Below are 23,981 nucleotides of genomic sequence, written 5' to 3' on the forward strand. Positions count from 1 at the left end.
GAGCTCTGGTCTCCAAAAGGATTAAATCCATCCGTACTCAATGCGAACCTTAGGTTTCTTGCGTCCTCTGCAAATTCCGGGAATTCTCTATCAATTTCTCTCCACTGAGAACCATCTGCAGGGTGTCTCAACATGTTGTCCACCTTACGGTCTTCTTTGTGCCATCGCAACAACTTTGCATGCTCCTTATTTCTGAATAAACGTTTTAGGCGTGGAATTATTGGAGCATACCACATAACCTTGGCAGGGATTCTCTTTCTCGGACGTTCTTCATCCTCAACATCGCCAGGGTTATCTCGCAAGATCTTGTACCGTGACGCATGGCAAACAGGGCATTCATCTCATTTCTCGTGCTCGCCACGGTACAGGATGCAGTCATTAGGGCATGCATGTATCTTCTCGATTTGTAATCCCAAAGGGCAGACGATCTTTTTTGCTTCGTATGTAGTGGTGGGTAACTCATTAGGCTTCGGAAGCATCTTTTTTTGGATCTTCAGTAATTTTCCAAATGCCTTGTCAGAAATACCATTCTCTGCCTTCCAGTGTAACAACTCCAGTGTCGTTCCTAGCTTTTTCTGTCCCTCTTCGGCCGACAGGTAGAGTAGCTTCTTGTGATCCTCTAGCATTTGGTCAAATTTAGCCTTCTCCTTTTCACTTCGCAATCTCTCTGTACGTCGCGAATGACATCACCAAGAGCATCGTCATCATAAACGATACTGTTTCCTGCATCCCCATCTTCATCACCTTCGTCCTCTACTGCGAAGTCGCAGTATTGAGCAAAAACATCGTCAGGGTACGCTTTCTCTTCTTCACCTTCTTCCATCATAACCCCAGACTCTCCGTGTTTGGTCCAACAAATATAGTTTGGCATGAAACCATTCGTGAACAAGTGCAAGTGAATTTCTCTTGAGTTTGAAAATTTCTTCAAATTCTTACAAACGGCACATGGGCAGCACATAAAACCATCCCGCTTATTTTGCTCCGCCACTCTGCGGAATTCTCGCACGCCCTCAATGAACTCGTTGGAGCGGCGATCAGCATTGTACATCCAATGGCGTGCCATTATCTGCATTATCATGGAATTGTAATTTTTCTATTAAAAGCTATAATTTTATCAGTAAAGAAAATTAATTTCAATAATTTTTAAAGTGAAAAACAATTTATTTAACAATTACAACAAAAATTATATTATTAATATTTTAAAATAAGAACATGAACATATTAAAGTAGAAAATATCCTATAATATCTATAATAGAACTTAACATGATTCGTGTATATATAGTAGTAATGATTTGTGTATACTAGTTTTTAGCGGGCACACACTTAGCATCGTTCAAAAAATTCAAACATGAGAATACGATGATTGGAGAGATGGCAACATGAAATAATCAAAATAGACATATGTCCAATATGAAATTACATATGGCGGTGAGAAACATAGGAGGATGAAGCTAGCAACCTTTCAAACAAATCGACGACGACGTAGAAGCGTTGAAATGGATCGATCGTGGGAGATGAGAGCACTAACAAGCAAGAACATTAGAAGAACAAGCAAGAACAAAGCACCTCGAGCTCGGGCAGGGAGAGGAAGAAGGGAGGAGGGAGATTCAATTTATAGCGGGGAGGGTTTAGTCCCGGTTGGTGATACCAACCGAGAGTAAATACCTACCTTTAGCCCCGGTTAGTGCCAACGACCGGGACAAAAGCTTTAGTCCCGGTTAGTGTCACAAACCGGGGCTAAAGGTTTGTATTTACTCCCGGTTGGTAACCGGGACTAAAGGTCCCTCTCCGACAGCGCCTGACACCAGAGCCGTTGGGGAGGGACCGTTAGTCCCGGTTGGCTTTACCAACCGGGACTAAAGATTTCTTTTGTCCCGGGCGCCAAAAATGCCAGGACTAAAACTCATTTGGCACATCGACGAAAGGTCTGTTCTCTAGCAGTGACTTCAAAGTTCTATGTGTTGTCAGCTAAGATGATCGTGTTTGTTTGTGTATGTCTGTGTTTTTTTTATTGTCACGATATGCAACTTCGCCATAACATTTATATCGCCTCGTTCCATACTGCTAGCTAATAGTAATAGGAACGATGGAATCTCTGTATAAGTGATCTTACACGGATTCTTGCGAGCTGTGTCAAAAAAACAAAATAATCAACTAACACTTAGGCTAACTAAGCTTAAACTAACTAGATTTAATGACTAAATACTGATTAGGAGGCCCTTAATTTTTGAGGGCCTAGTGTGGTCGCGCCACTTGCGTTGCCCAATATACGGGCCTGGTTCCATTGATATGAAATTTAAAAACATTGCAAAAACTCTAGGCGAAGGAGTTCTACTAAAAAATCTACTAAACATGATCAAGAAATATAGAATCAAAGAGGGTATACCTTGCTCGCTCGAGTGTGAGAAGTTTACGAGGCACCTAAATATGGCTAACGGCGGTGAACATGATGAGAAAAGTGAGGAGAGGATCGACATGGTCTTGGGGTTGGGTGGGTTGGGTTGGATTCAATCTAGTTTTTAGCGACGGAGCCAACTCGTCCAGTGTTTGGTTGCATTTCTGATTTTGGGGACGGAGTCAAACCGTTCAGTGTTTGGTTGAAAGAATTGGAAACACGGCTTGGGGACGAGCAGGGTCCGCTGCACCTGCGGTTTGGGGTCCCTGCGCGGGACCCACTCAACCCGGTTGGAGCGGCTCCGTCCGCCAGATTTTGATGGACGAGTCCAACCCGCATCTGAGAGGAATATTTCACCCTGGAGCCAACTCAACCCTCTCATCCTCCAACCAAACAGCTATAGGAACGGGTTTGCTCTAACCCGGCTCGCCCCACTCTCCAACCAAACACACTGTAAAAGCCCCTCCACAATATATGGCTTGGTGAGCCCAAAACATGCCAATTTGGCCTTGTTTAGTTCCAAAATTTTTTAGAAAATCGACACTTTAGCACTTTCGTTTGTATTTGACAAATATTGTCCAATCATAGACTAACTAGACTCAAAAGATTCGTCTCGTCAATTCCGACCAAACTGTGCAATTAGTTTTTATTTTCGTCTATATTTAATACTCCATGCATACGTTTAAAGATTTGATGTGACGAGGAATCTGAAAAATTTTGCAAAATTTATTGGAAACTAAACAAGGCCTAATGGATATGACATGGTGGTGGTGATAGCTTTGCTGTATATTACCATGACCGAGTTGTTTTGTCACTGTAGCCGTATTCACGCAGAAGGGGCAGTAAAAAAAACTAGAAGGGTTTATTATTAAACTATTAATTAATTAATTGAAAAGGTTTTATAAAATTTAAAAAATCTTGAAATTTTGTTTTGAAAAGGTTAAAAAAAATATCATATTACAATTTCCACCCTGCATCTCTACCTCCATCGCCGATTCGGCGGCCGCCGAACTACAGCAGCGCAAGCGACTCGCACCGTCGCAGGTATAGAGCGCTCGCAGGTATACGGCAGCCGACCAACCAACCAACTCGCCGGCAGCCGCAAGCCCTCAGATCCTCCCGTCGCACGGAAAACAACCGTCCCTCTGCTGTCGCTGCTACTCACCCTCTCGGATCCCTTCCCACCCCACCTCCCGGATGCAGCCGGGGACGCCACCGCCGGCGCCTCTGCCACCGAATCCGTTGATCTAGTTGCTGCTATTGCTACCGCTTCTTGATTGGGTTGAGGAGGAGGTGGAAGAGGAGGGAATAGGAGATGATGTTCTGGAAGGACGGCGGCGGGACTGGGGGCGGCAACGGACGGGACCTCAGCGGTGGGCCGCCCTGCGGCCAGGTGCGTGTGCTCGTCGTTGGCGACTCAGGTCAGTCTGCCTCATGGGCTAGATAGTGAGTAGTTTCGGCTTAGTGGGATTTAACTTAGGTGCGGCTAGATTATAGGATCACGGGCCAACTAAGGATCGGCACTCTTATTCAGGGTATCACTTCATCCGATGTCTTGCTTACAATTTAATTCGTGAATTCTCATTTCCACACTAGACGGTCATGTTCCACGGACTATTCTTGTTTATTTACTTTGTGGGCAAAACCTGTAGCCAACTCATGGGAACACCCCGGTTATACTACCTCTATTTCTTTCGTGTATTATGATCTGAGAAAGTTTCTTGAGGTATACTTTCACCACTAATTTCCTATACAATACGTTACCAATTACTGCAAACCAATATCTTACTAAAAAGCATGTGCAATATGAATCTATTAATGTATCTTTTGCGCACTTAACAACATACAAAATTCTAATACACCCTACATTTTGAAATGGAGGAAGTCCTTGAAATACAATTTGCGTCATGCTGTGCTGTGGAAACATACAAAATTCTAATACACCCTACATTTTGAAATGGAGGAAGTACTTGAAATACAATTTGCGTCATGCTGTGCTGTGGAACAGAATAATGTTTGTGTTCAGAGATTATTAGCACGAGATGGCTTTACCAGAAGAACTTGATGAACCTTTGTCATGTAGTAGCTATGAAATGATTTGAGTACCACCAAAATATCTTTTTTAGAACAGCTTGGATCATCTATAGGCTATAAGGCCTCAGATCAGAACATATGAAATTTAGCTGCTACTGCTTTTAGAAAGCTACTAACCTTTCAATGAATTCGACAACCTGATTTCTCAGCAATGCGAGAGTGACATTCTAATGAATTTGAGAACTTGATTTTGTAATGAGTCATTTGAGTAGCTCTTTTTTTCCCCTATCAGTATGGAATGAAATTCTAACTTCACACCACTTGAATGGCAACCTTTTCTTGGACTTTTGTGCCGTTCTTTGTGTGTGCTTTTCAGCCTTGCAGTATCCTTTTAGGGCGCCTCCAACAGCCCTGACCAAATCGCCAGTTGATTTGAAATGGTGTGGAATTGAAAAAGAAGAAAAATTGTAGGTGCATGTATACGCACAGATGTGGGGTAGAGAAGCAGAGACCTTGATTTCTATAGGGAGCCGTGCGAGCATAGCTATTTGGAAGCACTAGCGAGTTCCTTCATGCTGTATAAAAAATCTTTTAGCTAGCGACTTCGACTGTTGTTGGGGACGCCCTTAGGAGTTACCCCTTCCATATACTTGCGTCTAAACTTTGTGAGGCCAAACAAAATTATTTGTCTAGGGGAATTGGAGTCCCATAGATGCTACTTGATTACTGTTTGGAAATACCGATTCTGGCATATATTATGGCTAGATTATAGTTTATAGCTTCATGAGCCAACCAAGAATCAGCACTCTAATTCAGGGGATTTCACTTATGTGTTCTTGCACTCAGTTCTAATAATGTCTGCTACCGTCCAATTTGATTCGTGTATTTTCTCTTCCTTAGCAAAGGGACATGTTCTGCAGATTATTCTGGTTTATTTTTCGAGCAAAGCTTGTAGATCACTCATTGAACTCTCTGGATGTTTGAGCCTCGTTCACCATTCAATTTAAAATGCAATACTTGTAATGTAAGCACTAAGCAGTGTCATGCTTTTCTATGGAACATGATAATGTTTGTCGCCGGAGATTGTAAAATGCGTGATAACTCTACTAGCAGAATTCACAGAACCTTTATCATGTAGCTATGAAATGATATGAGAACTCCCATGATCTCATTTGCTACACAGCTTGCATCATGTGTGGTCTATTAAGTGTAATATATAATATTGGTGTGGTCTATTAAGTGTAATATATAATATTGGCTTGTGTTGAATGTTGCTAATTTAAAAGCTATTAAGATTCCAATGAATTCAAGAAACCAATTTCACAGCGGCCCATTTGATGTCCCATCTTTTTCCTTCCTTTCCTTCGATATGGAACTATAATTTAATCTCACAGAATTTCGATGGCAGCTGTTTCTTAGACTGTTATGCCTTTTTTTTTGTCATCTGTTTGAACCTTATAAAAACTAGATGCTTTAATCATTTAATGTGGCACCCCTTTATGTGAAGCCAAACATAAATTTTTTCCTGCACCTCCCACGAAAATGGTAAATTCTTGATAATGGATTGGGTTTTTTATTCTCCTGTTGACAAATTTCTACACCAAAGTAAGTTAAATTGTCTGGCGAATTGAAGAACCATATATACTACTCCCTCCGTTGCAAATTATAAGTCATTCCAAGAATCTTGGAGAGTCAAAGCATTTTCAAGTTTGACCAAAAATATAGAGAGAAATATAAAGATTTATGTCATAAAATTGGTACACTATGAAAATATAACTAATAAAGAATCTAATGATACTTGGTACCAAAAATGTTATTATTTTGCTATATAAATTTGGTCAAACTTGAAAAACTTTGACTCTCCAAGATTCTTGAAATGACTTATAATTTGGGAGGGAGGGAGTACTTGATTACTGTTTGGAACAAATTACAAATTCTGGCACTATCCTTGTCCTTGACATAATTTCTACACCAAAGTTAAATTGTCTGGGGGAATTGAAGAACTATATATATACAACTTGATTACTGTTTGGAATAAATTATAAATTCTGGCACTATCCTTGTCCTTGACATATATATGAAGATATGATAGCAGTGATTCTCTGCTATCAACAGAACACATCCCACAATGGATGGTTGCGCACCATTTTTTTTTTCTCGAACACGCAGGAGAGCTGCGTATTATTATTGTAATATGGTTGCGCACCATATTACAATTTGCTATATAAGCACATTGCTGGAATGCCATTGAATCACACCTCAAATATATCCTGTGTGCCCTATTAGACCTTGAATTAACTGTTGTGATTATATATTGTTATGAACTACCAAGTTTTCTATGATTCTGGGTATTGGTTGAAATGACAAAGTATTAGACAATACCTGAGTGCCTACTGAATATGTTGTAGACTATACCAGTTCTTTTTAGTTGTGTGGGGAGTATGGCAGATTATCATCGTCCTACATTTTTGACAGGTGTTGGTAAATCTTCATTGGTGCATCTCTTATTGAAAGGTTCTGCAGTGGCTCGACCAGCCCAAACAATTGGGTGTGCAGTTGGTGTTAAAGTAAGTAACCCTGGGCCTAATTTCCTTTGTTTTAATTTTAAAAATATATTCTCACACAAGCATTAATTACCATTCTGCAGCATATTACTTACAGTAGTCCAGGGAGTTCATCTAATAGCATCAAGGGCGATGCTGAAAGGAACTTTTTTGTTGAGCTTTGGGATGTTTCTGGACATGAGCGCTACAAAGACTGTCGTTCACTTTTTTATTCACAAATTAATGGTAGGTATTTTCTGCATCATTTGTCCTGCCAATATAGTAATCCAATGCTGCATCTTTGCAGAAGTCATTTTTTTTTTCTGTGCAGCTAGTTGAACTGTGTAATATTTTCTCACACAAGCATTAATTACCCTTGGAATTATATTTCATCTTCTCAGGTAGCCAACCATACTTGTATGAATAGTATGAATATAGGGAAAGAAAAAAACCATACATTTCTTGCGTTTCTTATATGAACTTTGTTACATTTTGTTAAATCAGCGTGAAACTAGCTGGCATGGTATGTCCACAATCTGAAACCTTAGTGCCAATTTTGCAAGTTCGGTTTGATTTGTGGTTGCATGCTGAAGCCTGAATTGATGTGAATAATCTATAGTTCTCGGCCCTTGGCCCAGAGACATTGTAGGTATGGGGCAGAATGCGGTGATCTATTTATCTGTATGAAATTTTTATGTGTTGCATATTCTTAATATATTGCTACCAAATAATAATAGATAATGCGTTTTAAAGTTTTCTTTTTCAGCAAGAAGATGGTTAAAGATTCTTAACCTTTTCCGAAATTATTTATCAGGTGTCATATTTGTTTATGACCTTTCCCAGAGGAAAACAAAGACAAATTTGAACAAGTGGGCAGTGGAAGTTGCTGAATCTGGGACCTTTTCAGCTCCTCTTGGGTCTGGTGGTCCTGGTGGCCTTCCAGTTCCTTACCTAGTTATTGCCAACAAAGTGGATATTGCTCCAAGAGATGGTAGAAGAGTGAGCAGTGGGAATCTTGTTGATGTTGCTCGCCAATGGGTTGAAAAGCAAGGCCTGCTTCCATCCAGTGAAGAACTTCCACTTGCAGATAGCTTTCCTGGCAATTCTGGTCTGCTCACGGTAAAGCTTCTCTATACCATTATTTGCTGTCCGATGTCTAACTTTAACTGACTTTAGTGTGGCGATCCATAGCTTGTCTGGCTTGTGAAGAAACAATAATTCATGTTTTCTTATTGATTATGTGTGTGCTGTGCTATTTAAATTTTGAAATGACAGGTTTGACCTTTGAATACAGGCTGCCAAAGAGGGAAGATATGATAAAGAAGCTCTAATCAAGTTCTTCCGCATGGTTTGTGCAAAAGAATCCTTGTCATTCGATTAGTGATTAACACTATAATTTTACTAATGGTATTGCTGTACATCATTCAGTTGATAAGGAGGAGGTATTTTTCGAATGAGCTTCCTGCCCCTAGCCCATGGTCACTCACTCCCAGAGAAGATACCATTCTTCCTGTAGAATCTGTGAATGATGATGACATGTTCCAAAGAAAAAGGTGACAATCTATTACTGACAAATGCATGAGGGTTTGATGGAATAAACATTCTCTTTGTGATTTTTTTTTGTCTGGTACTCTTGATGAGAACTGGATATATGCCTGAGACATGATCAATAATTTGGTTACTTTAGCAACATCTTGTTGACACGCTTGTTTCCTAACTTGTAGCTACGGTGGCCAGAGCTACAAATACAATGGGGTGGCCCCACTGCCTGCACAGCGGAACCTAACTCCACCCCCGACACTCTATCCACAGCAGCCAATGTCCTCTTCATCAGAAAACTACAGATACCACAGATTTTCCTCCTCGTCAATACCTGATTCAAGTGGTGGTAGAACAAGCCGAGCAAACCTCAATATATGATGAGATATGTGAGTCTTATCCATTATCACCTGGAATGTGGGGGAAAAAACATGACACCTGGGTTTTTTGAATCCCAGGTTTTTGATCTTTTTGAGTTGTGCACCTGTCTTTGATTTGATATGTGCATGTTGACAGGGCGTTTGAACATTATGTTTGTGGGATCACTAGTGATAAATTCTTTGATTCTTCCCTGTATATCTCCTGATTTTGTGTATGAATTCAGTATAGTTATTTAGGAAGACACATTACATGGTGTACACTGATACTCTGTGCAATGGCAAATCTGAATTGATCGTTTTCCCAAGTCCTTTTCTTTATAATGATTTTACCAAGTCCCTTGAAGTCACTTGGAAGAAATCAAGTCTTGTAGCGTTCTGGGGTGCTGCAACTACATATGTATCAGCATGCAGTCTGATGGGTTTTCATTCTATTTGGTTCCATATGGACAGATTATGATTGCCAAGCACATGTGTTGTTGGCTTGAGAAATGTGTTTGGTACAGGCGAGCATTAGTGGCAGGGCATTTTCGACAAATTTGATTTATAGTTTGAAAAATGAGCACATGGTGTCCGTATTTGTCGTTAGATGCTACTTCCTCTGTTTTAAATTGTAACACCTTTTAAATTTATAGATATAATTGCTTTTATTATGTATTTAGACATAATATATATCTAAATCCATAGCTTATTTACACAGCCAAATGTCTCCTATGTGCTGTTAGAGAAAAAAACTCTTGTCATATGGCACTGTCAATCTAAACGTCGGTTTAGCTTGTTTAGAGATTGTTTACGCCACATTAGGGTACGCCTTTTTCATTTAAACAACCATTTATCGTGTTTAAATGGTTGTTTTGCCCGTTTAAGAGGTTGTTTACAAGTGACCGATTGTTTAACGTTTATGATAGTGATAGTACTGAGTCATGCATAGCTACTTTTTTTTTAATAATATATACACAACATTATAAGAGGCTGCCTTTTGGATTACTTTACTTACTCCATTCAAAATTATAAAAGGTTCTAACCTTTTTAGATACATAGTTTTTTTTATATATTTATATATACACTGTATCGAGTAGTAAAAGCAATGCATTTAAAAAAGCCAAAACAGGACCGAGAGAGTGTAAGCTACTTTTGTTGACCACACTGGCCCGAGTATTACAAATGCTATATAGGAGTATTGTAAATGTGGGGACCACATTTAAATATATAGCATCTGATGATGTTGCTATCAAACGGTGATGAGCGTCAGCTTTATTTATCTAACCGTCTGCGCTTCATGCTAGGTGATGCAGTATGATGCTGAGAAGAGACCACCGGCTCATCATCACAATATGTAGCAAGATGAACAAACCTTTTGTAAGGGGGTATCCGTGATTCCCACACAACCACCTGAAATTCCTTCTTGGGCAGAACAGCTGAGCCCACAATCAGATCTCCCAACAACACCTTTGGTAATCGCCCTTTGGAGGCATCAATTTCTCTTTGAGGGGGCATCAGGCGAAGTATAGGCGATGATGACAACGGTACAAGGCTGGTTATATATATTGGGTGCTCTTTGTCCATTAGATTCTTGGGATGCACACCGAAAATTGACATGTTGTTCTCCACTACTTTCCTGTACTTCTGTAATATGCAGAGCCAGGCGCCAACATTCTGATTCTTCCGTAGCAAATGAGCATACAGGTTCGCCGTGACGAGTGATCCTCTCAAGGCCTCTGCTAGATATTGTGCTACTGATGCTAACTGAGGGTGGTGCTCTTCTGGGTTTGTGCTTCCAAACGCAAGAACCTTGAAGAGGTAGCTGTACTCCTGGTGCGACAAGTTGTTAAGACAGATTGGCTGTACAGTTCCGAGCCTTGATAGCATCCTAACCCTACTGACAATTACGATCTTGCTTCCTCTCCCCATTTGTTTTGCTGCTGATGAGTAAAACTTGAGCCACACCTCATCATCCACATCCGATGCAAAGTGAACCACCAGCAAAGACTTCCCTGCTGGTGCTGGTATAACAGGAGCAGCATCATGCTCCATTGTCCAAATGTTTTCTCCATTCAGGTGCAGGACTGAAGAGAACTGTGACCTGATTTTCTCATTGTTGCACACATGTGCAATCAGAGTTTTCTTACCGACTCTGACACCGCCAATCACCGGGAGCACTGTTGGAGTGAAAAAGGGAGGAGGATTATCTTGCAGTAAGATATTGATAATCTGCTGCTTCTCTACGTGACGACCAAACATGAAGTTGTCTATGTACAGATACGAGTCATAGGGGCCGCGGAACATGCGTTCGCATCCATGGAGAAGAAATACAAACTCTTTCATGTTTGAAAGAAGAGATTCCAAATTATCCAGTGCAGGCTGAAGCTCATGATCCACACAAGTAAAAAGTCGTTTAATATAAGTGGTGACGGACAACTCACTGAAGCTGCTGCTGACCTCGTTTACAGTCGTGTACCTGTTGGTGTCCAGGACAAGGTAGCCTTGGTACATGACCTCCACAAGCTTCTTGAGCTGAAGCAGCATCTTTGAGTTGGTGATGTATCGCGCCTCGGCCTCCTCCACAATCATATGAGCTCTAACAACTAGATCTTGCAGCATTCTCACCTTCTTCTCCAACTGCTCTTCACTTTTGTACTTGTTGAATAAGAAGGACATGAACCGGTTAACAAGTTCACCTACAACTGCGGATACAACCAGCTCCATCTCAATTTTCTTTCTTCGCTAGCTAGCTGTTCCTCTCTCTCTCTCTCTCTCTCTCTCTCTCTCTCTCTCTCTCTCTCTCTCGCAGAGATCTCTGAAAGTTTGAGTGTATCTATCCTTCGAATTGGGTCTTTTTGTGTGGACGAGAGGAAAGCTGAGTTTGGTCAATGAATGCTATCGCTACGCGTTGGAACATCAATTGCAACCTATAACCATGTACGTTTGTTTGGTCTCTTGAGTGGCCAGCGCATAGGGGGGCCAAGTCAAGATAAAATGTGCTCCCTGTTCGGCTTGCTAAAAAAAAGGCTGATGCTGATAAAAAATGTTATTACATAGATGAAAAGTAGTGCTGATAAGTTCAAGCGAACTGATTAGAATCGGTGCAAACATATAAAGTACTAACTTGGATAGAATACTACGAAAAATATTAATAACATATGATATAGTAGCATAGCATGATAGTATATGCTTACACATTATCGATATAAATATTACTCTCATGGTCCTTCATGAAGGCATCGCTTTTGTAGCAGGCCATCTCCCGCTAGTCTCGTTGGAGTTGCTGCTTCTTGTATTGCGCCTTTGTTGTGCTTCAAGCTCGTCTTCCCAACTGTCTGTCCAACGTGTCTGCTGTTGTCATCGATTGGTTCTTTGTTGTGGATACTTCACTATTGTCGCTCCTCTTTCACGAATCGTTGCTACTCAGGCAGATACTTTGCCATTGGTGTTGCCTCCGGTGCCTCCTCATGCAAGCAGTTAAGGGCATGATGGCCCCTCTATTGCGGATACTTTACCATGTTTTCTATGAGGATACTTCGCCACCATAGTCTTATCGCTTCTTGGTGGATGCTTTGCCACCGTGGCTTTATCACATTTGCTAGTAGCCTTGCATTCATGTATTTTTTTTCTAGGTCCCGTTAGTTAGGTTTGTGGTGGAGGGTCTCTCCTTACCGTCTTTCTTTATGTTATGTTGTCGTTTATTCCTAACCACTTTCTCTATGGTTCTGTAACCGACACTATAGGTTCTCCCATAGCTGTGTTGTGTAAGCCGTTCTTTTGGCATTCCTTAATGAAATACGCGTGAAGTCGTGTTCTTAAAATATTGAGCACAGAGGTCACCGCTTGACTGCAATTTGACCACACACAACTTTGAACCAACCACTACTCATAAAATGCAGAGAAAACCTGACAAACCTTACTTGAAGAAAAATGGGGGATGTAAACACAGGAAGAACAAAATTTGATGGCGACCGCTGTGTCGTCAATGAGAAAAGATGTGGTGATGGAAAACTACTTTGAATATTGTACACAACATTACAAGTACTTGTGTCTTGACATGTTAACTTATATAGAGAGCTAAGTTTTGTTGACTAGACTACCATGGTTGGCAGATGCTATATTACAAATTATTGCAATTAGCAATTGTTTTTATCCTTGCCACTACTACACAAATGATTTTAGGTGATGGTGTCCAAATATTTACGGAAGTCGGAACATAATTCAATTGTCTCCTAAAATATTGCCCTATTAATGAAGGCAGTTACTTTTATTTACAGAGGCTATCACGCTTGTCTGCCTCGTAAAATTAATTTATGGAGGCGGTCAAAATCCAACTGCCTCCTAAAATTGATTTTTGAAAGATGGCGCCTTAAGACAACCACCTCCAAAAGTGACATATTTGGAGATGGTAGTCCGTCTTCTAAAATCTATTTTTGGAGGTGGGCACACTATAAGGTCCACCTGAAAAAAGACCGAGGCCCAGCAGGCAAGGCCTGGTAGCCGTATTCCTGTCGCTCTCACAGCATCGGCTCCCTCTCACTAGAGGACCGAACCGAGAGGCGACTGCCGTCGTCCCTCACACCCATGCCCCTCCTTCTCCTCCTCCTCCCTCCTTCTTGCCTCCTTCCCTCTCTCCTGGTGCTACCTCCCTCCCTCCTCTCTCCTGGCGCTCATTCCATTCATCTCTCCCTAACGCTCCTCCGTGGTGGCATGGGCTATGGGGCTGTGTGGCGCAGGACGAAGGGCCGCATGGTGAGGCGTGGTTCGGTGTCTGTAGTGGCGCCATGAGGCTATGTGGTGACTGTGGTGGCAAGCGGTGCAGTGGCCGTGGTGCCGAGTGAGCAGCGGGCTGGATACGTCGACACTGAAGGTAAACATCCCCCTCTCTCTCTCTCACCATCTTCCTCACTCTTCCCTCTCTTCTCCTCTTCATCTTCCTCAGTCTTCCCTCTCTCCTTTTGCAGATCCGGTGGAGGAGAGGCAGTTCTAGCGGCGGGACTGTGGAGCGGGGGTAGATCTGGGCGGCGCCACAGTGGGAGAATGCAGGGCGACCAGCGTGGGCGTGGATCTGGCTCTTGGGTTGGGATTGGGCTCATCGGTGGGCTCAACAACCGCCTCTATTGTTCTTGTATTAATGAAGACCTTTGATTGGAGGCGGTTGCAACGCCTGTCTCCATTAAACTCTGTGTGGTAGTGCAGTCATCCCTTGCCACTGCTTTCAGAACATGGGTATTTGGGAAGTACTTGGCTTGAATCTTAGCACACCGACTCTGGATCTTGGATTAACCTCCAATGCCGTTTAGCTAACATGGCCATGTTGAAAGAGTGAAGGTCCCTAAACCCCAAACTGGGCAGACACAATTTTCTCCCAATTTACCCATTGCATGGTATTTTCTTTGTCTTGGTTATTCCACCAATATTTAGCTATAATAGAGCTTATTTGGTTGCAAAACTCCCCTTTTAGTTGTCTGGCAGAGGAGACAGGAGAGAAAAAGTGGAAGAAAAGTTTTTTTTCACTAACGTGTGGGTCCCACGTATAAAAGCGATGTGGTCTGCTGGAGCATATAGATGTCTTATACTCTAAAATTCAGTTTTCTCAAGAATTTTTAGGGAAAGGAGAAAGTGGATCTGATGGAGATGCGCTTAGAAAATTATTTTTTTAAGCTCCAGTGTGGAAACGCCTATGGCCAAACCTTCTGGGCTCCAGTAAGCCAAACAGGTGCGTCGCAAGGCTAGCCAACTGGGACTAACTTTGTTTGTTTGCAGGAGTCTAGGCTGGCAAAAATTTGAACGATACGTGAGGCAATCGCCAAGTCATCGGGGTGGCACTACTGCAGACAGCGCCTTTGCCGAGCGCCTGGGACGCTCGGCAAAGAGCGATTTGCGCTCGGCAAAGCCTTTGCCGAACGTGGTGCTCGGCAAAGAGGTCCCGGCAAAGAAACGCTCGGCAAAGGCTTCTTTGCCGTGCGTCTTTTATCGGGCGCTCGGCAAAGCCTTTGCCTAGCGCCAAAAAGGCCTTTGGCAAAGAAAAGCGACGGGCATGACCGTTATGTACCGTGACACCTTCTTTGTCGAGCGTCTTCACTCTGCGCTCGGCAAAGAGCAAAATTTTTTTTTTTTGAAAATTCCTTTGCCTAGCGCCTACAAGACAATGCTCGGCAAAGAGGAAACGAATTTTTTTTAAAAAAAATTCTTTGCCGAGCGCCTCCAACAACGCACTCGGCAAAGAGGAAAAATATTGTTTTTTGAAAAAAGTCTTTGCCTACCGCCTCCAACCTGACGCTCGGCAAAGCTGGGTAGGTTGTTGTTTTCCCGCGCCAAATATTCCAGCTTTGCCTAGCGCGGCGCTCGGCAAAGACTCTTTGCCTAGCGCTGCGCTAGGCAAAGCTGGAACCTTTTTTTTTCTTTCTTTCACTGCAAACACAACAAATCATATGTATATATATATATATATCATATTGATATCACCATGAACACAAGTAGCACCATTTATATCACAATTCCATCAATTTTGTCACCACCGGCAAAGGATTTATCACAATAGCACATATATCTCATAATAGCATCACTTATTCGGCGATAAAGTCCATACAACAACTTGATTCTAATGAAGTTCAACACAACAAGTCCAAGTCCATGACATGAAGTTCCACACAACAAGTCCAAGTCCATGACACGAAGAGAAGGAATACATGACAACTTCTTCGACGACGTTACTCATTGAGGCGGCGGTGGAGGTGCGTACTCGGGCCACCCATTTGATGGCGGCGACGGTCTCCCATGCTCGTTCGCCACTTGGTTCGAACCCGCCGACTGAGGCTACACACAAGAGCAGCGATTGCATGAGACAAAGTTAAATAGCTAAATAACATGCATGTGTGATATATATTACTCACCGGAGTAGTGTGGAGAGCAACGAAGGGAGGAACGACGGGAGGAGGCTGAGGTGGACCCATCAAGTTGGGTGGCAAAGTAACACCCAAAGAACTCTGCAGAAACGCCAGCACATCTGACATCCTCTGGTCACTTGCCAGCCGTGCCGCCCACTCTGAAGCCACAACCGCCTCTAGCTCGTCAGCCCTCTTGTTCGAAGTTTCCACCTGGGCCTATACATTGTTGCAAAGGTAATGTTAGTGAAGCGAGAAGAAAATCCTTAATGCATGATGAGTAAACAAAAACTAACCGGTAGTGCCTCGACGCGGGCCTGTGCATAGGTCGGCCGCTCGCGTATCAGCGGGAGTCCGGAGCCGCTCGTGGTCTGTGCTCGGATTTGGGAGAGAGTGGGAGTAGTGGTGCTGTCGATCACGCTGTTCGCCATCCAGTAGCGCCCATGTTGCTTTCCCTTTCCAAGACACATGACGAGGCGTGCATCGATGTTGTCAGTCGTTGGATCATAATCCAACCCATGCATCGCCCTCGCCGCCTCGTGGTACTCGGTGACTTTCTTGTAGGCGCTCTCACTTGTGTACGCCTCGGGCGGGTCCTCCGGGTTGAAGGAGACGTCGGACGTCGCCTTGCCCTTGTGTGACATGGTATATGTCGCGAAGTAGGAGCATTGCTGGCCACCGTGCGCCGCCGACTGCGAGAACGAAAAGAAGTTTGTTAGTAGTCTTTGTTAGCATGGAAACAGTTACAAACATGATGACGTACCCAAGCTCAGGCGAAGCTGCCGACGTTGCGGTTGCCTTGATGGTGAGGCACACCTGGCATGGCCAAACAGTGAGCCCGAAAAGTCGCGTGCTGCTGCTGCCACTCCTCGCTCAACCAACGGTCCACGATTTGCCCCCACGCCTCAGGGGACTTTTCGCACCACCAAGGAATGACCTACATGTCATGAAGTAATCGACATGTTAGGCAGTCAAGTTCATAGCACTTAATGTTGAAAGGAACTTAATTTAAAGTTGCTCAGTTACCTGCATGAACTGCTCTTTGGTCAGAGAGAGAGGCTCCGCTCTCGAATTTGTTTCTTGTTGATGCTCTCGCCAAACTGCTTCCCATAGTAGTCTCTGATGGCCTGGACTCTCGCCTCGTGGTACATGTCCGTGACGCGCTTCCTGCAAGCTTTCCTAGCCACGGCGTCCGCATTGCCCTCGTAGCTCTCGTCGAGCTTGAAGTATGTCTGCATATGAAGACACAATGTATGCATTAGTTATTTCAAGTAGGATCCAATCAATGCGTTGCATTGAGGCATGTAGTGCGAGGAAAGCTTACCCAGAACTCCTGAAGGATGAGCGCTACCATGTTGCCTGCGGTGGCATGGTGGGCGGACTCGTAGTGGGCCCACGTGTAGGCAGGCTCGTCCTTCCCGGCATGCGTTACAATGCTAGGGAAGTAGTGCCTGACCAGGGCACCTAGGACCCCATTCACATGGCGTGAATCCCCTTCCGACACAACCCTCCAGGTCCTGCACAAGTGATAAAGTAGACATATTAGTATATATTTAGATTTTGAACAAAGGATACAAAGTAATAGTGATAACATGTAGAGGTGTCTTACGCTTGCCCCTCTGGGACAATCGAAACGCGTCGCCTCGGTTTGTCAGGGAGAGACGTGGGACCTCAGAAGTAGACACTGCCCGTAGTAGTGGAAGATGATGTCTTAGCAGAGCCCTCAGCCCCGCCACCGCCGAGGTCCCCGTCGTCATCCCCCTCGTCCTCCTCGTCCTGCTGCACCACAACCTGCTGCTCCTCGTCCTCGTCCTGCACCACTTGCTGCTCCTCATCCTCCTCCTGCTGCGGCTGCTCCTCGTCCTCCTCCTCCTGAGGCTTAGGCTGGACCACGTGAGTCATCCTCCTCGTCGGCCTCCTCGCCGTCCTCCTCGCCATCTTGCGGCGTCTCGTCCCCACTGCAGTGGGCTCTGACGTCGTCTGCACCCCCTCTACTACCAGAGCCCTGGTAGAAGTGGCTCAGGCTCCTCTGACGGCCTCCTGGCATTGTTGCTCAATCACCTACAATTAAGAAGGAATATACGTAATTAGAAATAGATATAAAATAAACAAAACTAAATTACAAAATCTGAAAGTATTACATGTATGTTACAAATATTCTTCATGATCGGGATTAGCTAGACCGTAAGTCTCATCATCACTATCAACCAGGTCAAAATAATCAACAACATCTGGCGGAGGAATGTTGTCTTCATCATTATTGCCTAGACGCAACCACTCAAGCATGTGTAAGTCATTTGGATCTCGCACCTGATCTTCGTCATCATCATCAATGACCATTACATTGTGTACATCCATTCCTATCTCACAAGTTAAGTCTATCTCGAACCTCCCTTGTAGCCCATCTTCTTGGTAAAACTCTCCATCATACGTGGTTGGGTTGAAGTGGTAGTCTTCATCATTTGGGAGAGGTGCTCCGCCGTGTGGCGACACCTTGTGCACAACACACCAACCACTGAGATCCAGTCTAGCCTTGCAAGCATACGGCGTATAATAAACTTGTGTGGCCTGTTGTGCCACAATATACACATCATCTCTTGGATAGACAGAATCATGTCGAATTTCAACAAGACCAAGATTCGGGGTCTTCCTTGTTACTTCCGGATCAAACCAATGGCATTTGAATATGACAGGACGAGCTTTGGTGCTACCAGGGAATGTGATTTCGTATATTTCTTCAACTCTTCCATAGTAGTCCTTGCCATCAGTGCCAGGCGTAAAAAACCCGCTATTTGTGGTCTTTCGATTTGGCCGCACACGCTCGTAGCTTGTTGTGTGAAACCGAAATCCATTCACATCGTAAGCGGACAATGACTTGACTCGGCGGTCACACCCATTGGCAACACATCTCAGGTCAGCACCGATAGAAGGATCGGTTCGGGCCTTGGTTGAGAACCAACAAATGAAATCGGGCCTCCCTTGTCCCGCACCATTGGCGAGGAGGGTGTCTTGTTCTGACGGGGTAGGCTCCCTTGGGCGAAGCCAGTATTGACGAATGAATTCTCTGTGACGAGTAACAAGGGGGTTAGATGTAGAAAAGGTGCGGGATTATTGAAACTAGTCTGTTGAGAACTTACACAATGTATGGGTCCACCTCTTCTAGGTTTGTCAATACATACAACATGATTTTACGCCACTCCACATTTGACAAGGGCTTAGTGGTCGACCCACCGGCTCTTCCAAGTTGCCCTTGGAAAAGGCTGAGGGTCCACTCATTTTCATCAGCATTATAGCATGGAAGTGGATTATGCACACTTGGAAGGGTGTCGTCGTAATATGATGTTGTGAAGTTTGACGTCTCCTCTAAAGTGAATGCACTTGCAATTGAAGCCTCGATTTTACCCTTGTTTTTGCACTTTTTTCGAAGAGTCTTTAGGCACCTCTCGATCGGATAGCACCAACGGGCCTGCACGGCCCCCCCCATTCGTGCCTCATACGGGAGGTGTAATATCAGATGTTGCATGGGATTGAAGAAGCCTGGTGGAAAGATTTTCTCCAACTTGCAAAGTAGGACAGGTGCCACTTTTTCCAAGTCTGCAATCATGGATCGAGATAACTCCTTGGCACAGAGTTGGCGGAAGAAGTAGCTCAACTCTGCCAGCACTGTCCATATGGGCTCAGGGACGAAGCCTCGAACCATCGTCGGGAGAAGACGCTCAATCCAAATGTGGTAGTCATGACTCTTCATCCCGTTCACTCGGAGAGTACTTAAGTTCACTCCCCTCCTTAGATTTGCTGCATACCCATTGGGGAACATCAACGTCTTCATCCATTCGAGTACTTCCCTCCTTTGTCTAGGGGGCCAGGACAAAATCTGCCTTAGGCCTTTTCCATGTCCTACCACCACTAGGAGCTTGTATCTCTTGATGTGGTCTATGGCACAACTCTGCAAGGTCCAATCGAGCCTTAGGGTTGTCCTTTGACTTTTCAGTGTTCATGAGCGTTGCCCAGAGTGCCTCCGCGACATTCTTTTTCGTGTGCATGACATCAATGTAATGTGGCATGAGGAGGTCATCAAAATAAGGGAGTCTTGTCAAGCCAGACTTATGAGTCCACATATGTTCCTCGCTATATCCCACGAACCCATCACCTTGTTCATTCTCCACGAGAGCATCAGTCTGAGCATGGACCTCGGCAGGAGTCATCATCTCTGGTGGAGGTTCAGTGACTTCGACACCTTTCGTAAAGCCTATGGTGTCTCGCCTGAATACGTTGTCGAGGGGCAAAAATTGACGATGTTTGTCGAACGACGAATACTTGCCACCCTTCTTGAGCCAGATGAACCTCAGATGAGCCTTGCATAATGGACATGGGGAACTTCCCATGGACACACCAACCAGAGAATATCCCATACGCTAGGAAGTCATGCATGGAGTACTGGTACCAAACATGCATTTTGAAGACAGTCTTTGTTGCTCGATCATATGTCCACACCCCATCCTCCCAAGCACAGACCAGTTCATCAATCAGAGGCTCCATGAAGACACCCATCTTCTTCCCCGGGTGTCCAGGAATAATGAATGACAAGAATACGTTCTGACGTTGAAAGGAGACACCGGGGGGGAGGTTGAGTGGGATGTCGAACACAGGCCAACACGTGTACGGGGCAGCCATCATACCATAAGGATTGAAACCATCTGTTGCCAATGCCATGCGTACATTACGTGCCTCTAACGCTTTCTCATGATGGATGCGATCAAAGTGTTGCCATGCTTCACCATCGGACGGATGCACCATTTTGTCGGGATTGTATCGTTTCCCTAATTTGTGCCATGTCATTTGCTTAGCAGGCTCCTCGCTCATGTATAGCCGTTGGATCCTCGGCAAGAAAGGGAGGTACCGTAGGATTTTCATCGAGACGGTAAGCTGCTCCTTCTGGCCGCCACCAGAGTCTACCTCCAGGTACCGAGAGGCTTTACACTTCGAACAATACTTCTCCTGCTCAAGATCTTTCCTGAACAAGACACACCCGTTCGGACAACAATGTATCTGCTCGTTCAGCATCTTGAGTCCATCAAGGAGTTTCTGGCACTCGTACAGGCTCTTTGGTAGCACGTGGCCCTTCGGAAGCATGCTAGCAATCAAGGCCAGCATGCCATTGAAGTGTTGCCGACTCATGTTGATCTCGGCCTTAAACGCCATCACGCGTCCAACGGCATCGAGCTGACAAACCATCGTGCGATCATGAAGGGGTTTCTGTGCCGTAGCCATCATGTCATAGAATGCCTTTGCGGATGCCTCTGCCTCCTCCGCACGCCCATCGGGGATTTGTGCTTGTGCAAAGTCATCTAACATGTCTACAACCCCACCACCATCATCGACATGCTCGAGGCGAGGCCGCACAACCTCCTCTCTCAACTGATGCGCTTCACCATGGTGTACCCACCGGGTATAGCCCAACACAAAGCCATTCAACTGAAGATGTTTAGCCATGGTCTCCTGGTTCTTCCATTTCCTATTTGCACACTTGCTACAGGGACACTTCGCCAATCGCGCTCTATTCACACCACTGCCAAATGCACGGTCCAAGAAAGCCTCTGTCTTCTGCCCCCATTCAATGCTGAAATCATGCTTGCTTGTGTATCCCGCATACATCCACTCACGGTCATCCATCGTCTAACATGCATATCAAAGATGAACATAAACATCAAGTGCATCTACTTCGTGTTCCTACCATCTAATAGGTAAGGATAGGTCCTAATCCCACCTGTGGATGCGTAGACGAGGTTAGTTTCCATGGGCTACTCCGAGCCGAGACAGAATTTCGGCAGCACCTCCCCGCTGTTCTCCAGATACACGTCCCGTCAGGGAGAGTGTGTATCCGAAGAACAACACGGAGGTGAGGCCGAAACCCTATCTCGGATCAGAGCAGACTATGGAAACTAACCTCGTCTACGCATCCACGGGCTGTCCAAAAAAGTGGACAATCCGAAACAGATACGGTTATACATATGCAAAGCTCGCATACTTCCAACCGTATCCGTTTCGGACGGGAGACGCCTAACTGGGCAACGCGACCTAAGACCATATGTGACGCAAAGAGGGGTCATACCGTAGGTGCCGGTGAAGATAGGCTACCGGGCCAGTGCCGAGTTGTGCTCCTCCGGCTATCCTCCAACGGGAGCCGTCCTGAAAAAAACAATTAGTGAGAACAAAAAATTTCGGCAGCACCTCCCTTGTACGGGGAGGTTACCAAACCTGCAAAAAAAGACGACACAATGGCCGACAACCACAAATACATCACCAACACGATGGCCGACAATCACATACATCACCGGCGCGGGGCGGTGCGCAGCGGACGAGGCGGGCGCGTGCTGCGGTCGACAGTCGGGGCCGAGGTAGGGGCGAGAGCGGCCGGGGCTGGCGCGGGCGCGGTCGGGCAGCAGCGGCAGAGGAGGGCCGGCGCGGGCGCGGCTGAGGCAGGGTCGGGGCGGCGCGTGCGCGGCCGAGGCGGGGCCGGAGCCGGCACGGGCGTGCGCGGCCGGGACGGGGCCGGAGCCGGCGCAGGCGGGCGCGGCCAAGATGGGGCGACGCGGGCGCGGCGGGGTCGGGGCCGGCCGGGCGCGGCCGGGACGGGGCGGCGCCGGCGCGGCCAAGGCGGGGTCGGGGCCGGCCGGGCGCGGCCGAGGCGGGGCGGCGCGGGCGCGGGCGCTGCCGGGACGGGGCCGGCGCGGGGCGGCGCGGCCGGCGCGCGGTCCGCGGCAAGCTCGGCGTGCGGCGGCGCAGGGCGTGGGCGCGTGTGTGGGCAGGACTTGTGTGAGTTTTTTTTTTGCGGTGGCTCTTGTGTGTGTAAATTAGGGCTGGTGGCTCCTTTGCCGAGCGCCCCTGATCTGGCGCTCGGCAAAGGTGGCCTTTGCCAAGCGCCAGATCGGCAACGCTAAGCAAAGGCTTTTTCGACTTTTTAAAAAAATGATTTTTTTTTTCTGTTTGTTTTTTTTGTTGGAATGAAGTTGGCCATTACACAATTTTGCCGAGGGCTGTGGGGGTATAAACCCCTATACCCTTACGGCTGGACTTGGGCCAGGAGGCTTGGCCCATTACGAGACGAGTTCAAAGCTTGATCCGACAACCTGGAGTTCCGCGCAAGGAAACAAGATGTGGAGATCAAGCAGGATTCTAGTCGGTTAGAATAGGAATTGATATCGAATTATCAATGGCAACTGTAACCGACTAGGATTAGTTTCTAGATCTGTAACCCTGCCCTCCAGACTATATAAGGAGGGGCAAGGGACCCCCCTAGGACAGATTATCTCTCGACACAATCCAATACAACCAGACGCAGGACGTAGGTATTACGCCAACTCGGCGGCCGAACCTGGATAAAAAGCTTGTCCGTGTCTTGCGTCACCATCGAGTTCGTAGTTTGCGCACCGTCTACCGATAAACTACTACCGTGGGTATACCCCAAGGTAGACTGCCGACCAGCTTTCGTCGACAGTGGCGCGCCAGGTAGGGGGTGTGCGTGCAACTTTTCCGGCGAACAAGATGGTCACGATCCCAGCTTCCGCGACCGTGCCCGAAGGCCTCACGTTCACCGTCGGCCAGATCACGTGGACGACGTGCAGCGGCGGCTTCGCGACCACGGTTCCGAAAGAGATCCAGATCCAATCTGAGATCACGCCGTCTCCGACCACACGCATGACGGCACCAAGCGCCCGACCACCGTTCCCACTCTACAAGGGAAAGGAGATCGACTGCTCGGACCTCCTCCAAGCGCTCGATCGCGCTGACTCCAAGCTACTCGAAGTCTCCCAACTAATAGATGGAGTCCTGCGCCGGCCCGACCAAGCTGCTCGAGCGGATTTTTCGAAATCCCGCCGGCCAACTCGTGTCGCTACACACGAACGGCTGGGAACGTCCCTGACGATAACCTCAACCCCCTCAGGACGGTCCGTCGAGCTCAAGAAGGAAGACTATCCTTGCGGCCTGAACAACTCGGCCTCTGTTTACTCACAGCATGTCCAACCCGTTTTCAGCAAGGCGGGTTGGTCGCCGACAAGGAACAATCGTCACCATGTCAACATGGTGACAATCCGAGAGCTACGGGACGGCCAGGTTTCCAGCACCAACTCAAGCACCGGCTCCGTCCCCACCGAGGTCATAAACACCGAAGACGAGGGCTACGACCTGGATTTTCCTTCACACCCTCCGGGTTTCGACCGA

At 45.9% G+C, this 23,981-nt stretch overlaps 2 protein-coding genes across 2 annotated transcripts; one reads left to right on the top strand and one right to left on the bottom strand.

The window, feature by feature from the left end:
* Positions 3,378-9,197, top strand: LOC8083593 (small GTPase LIP1). The gene is made up of 7 exons (XM_002464732.2): positions 3,378-3,817; positions 6,906-6,997; positions 7,078-7,219; positions 7,788-8,092; positions 8,268-8,321; positions 8,402-8,526; positions 8,698-9,197. Exons 1-7 carry the CDS (start codon positions 3,712-3,714, stop codon positions 8,891-8,893), a joined length of 1,020 nt encoding a protein of 339 aa, XP_002464777.1. The 5' UTR covers positions 3,378-3,711; the 3' UTR covers positions 8,894-9,197.
* Positions 9,874-11,812, bottom strand: LOC8083594. The gene is made up of 2 exons (XM_021450909.1): positions 11,313-11,812; positions 9,874-11,048 (listed from the first exon to the last, which is right to left on the bottom strand). Exons 1-2 carry the CDS (start codon positions 11,593-11,595, stop codon positions 10,144-10,146), a joined length of 1,188 nt encoding a protein of 395 aa, XP_021306584.1. The 5' UTR covers positions 11,596-11,812; the 3' UTR covers positions 9,874-10,143.

Source organism: Sorghum bicolor, chromosome 1 (genome assembly GCF_000003195.3).
Source record: "Sorghum bicolor cultivar BTx623 chromosome 1, Sorghum_bicolor_NCBIv3, whole genome shotgun sequence".
NCBI lineage: Eukaryota > Viridiplantae > Streptophyta > Magnoliopsida > Poales > Poaceae > Sorghum > Sorghum bicolor.

What these genes read in the sequence shown, in the direction of transcription:
- LOC8083594 (XM_021450909.1), bottom strand. Translation starts at nt 11,595, where the DNA reads ATGGAGCTGGTTGTATCCGCAGTTGTAGGTGAACTTGTTAACCGGTTC. An exon ending in CGAGGTCAGCAGCAGCTTCA is followed by an intron (nt 11,049 to 11,312) that starts GTGAGTTGTCCG and finishes TCACTCCAACAG; the next exon opens with TGCTCCCGGTGATTGGCGGT.
- LOC8083593 (XM_002464732.2), top strand. Translation starts at nt 3,712, where the DNA reads ATGATGTTCTGGAAGGACGGCGGCGGGACTGGGGGCGGCAACGGACGG. An exon ending in GCTCGTCGTTGGCGACTCAG is followed by an intron (nt 3,818 to 6,905) that starts GTCAGTCTGCCT and finishes CATTTTTGACAG; the next exon opens with GTGTTGGTAAATCTTCATTG. An exon ending in GGTGTGCAGTTGGTGTTAAA is followed by an intron (nt 6,998 to 7,077) that starts GTAAGTAACCCT and finishes ACCATTCTGCAG; the next exon opens with CATATTACTTACAGTAGTCC.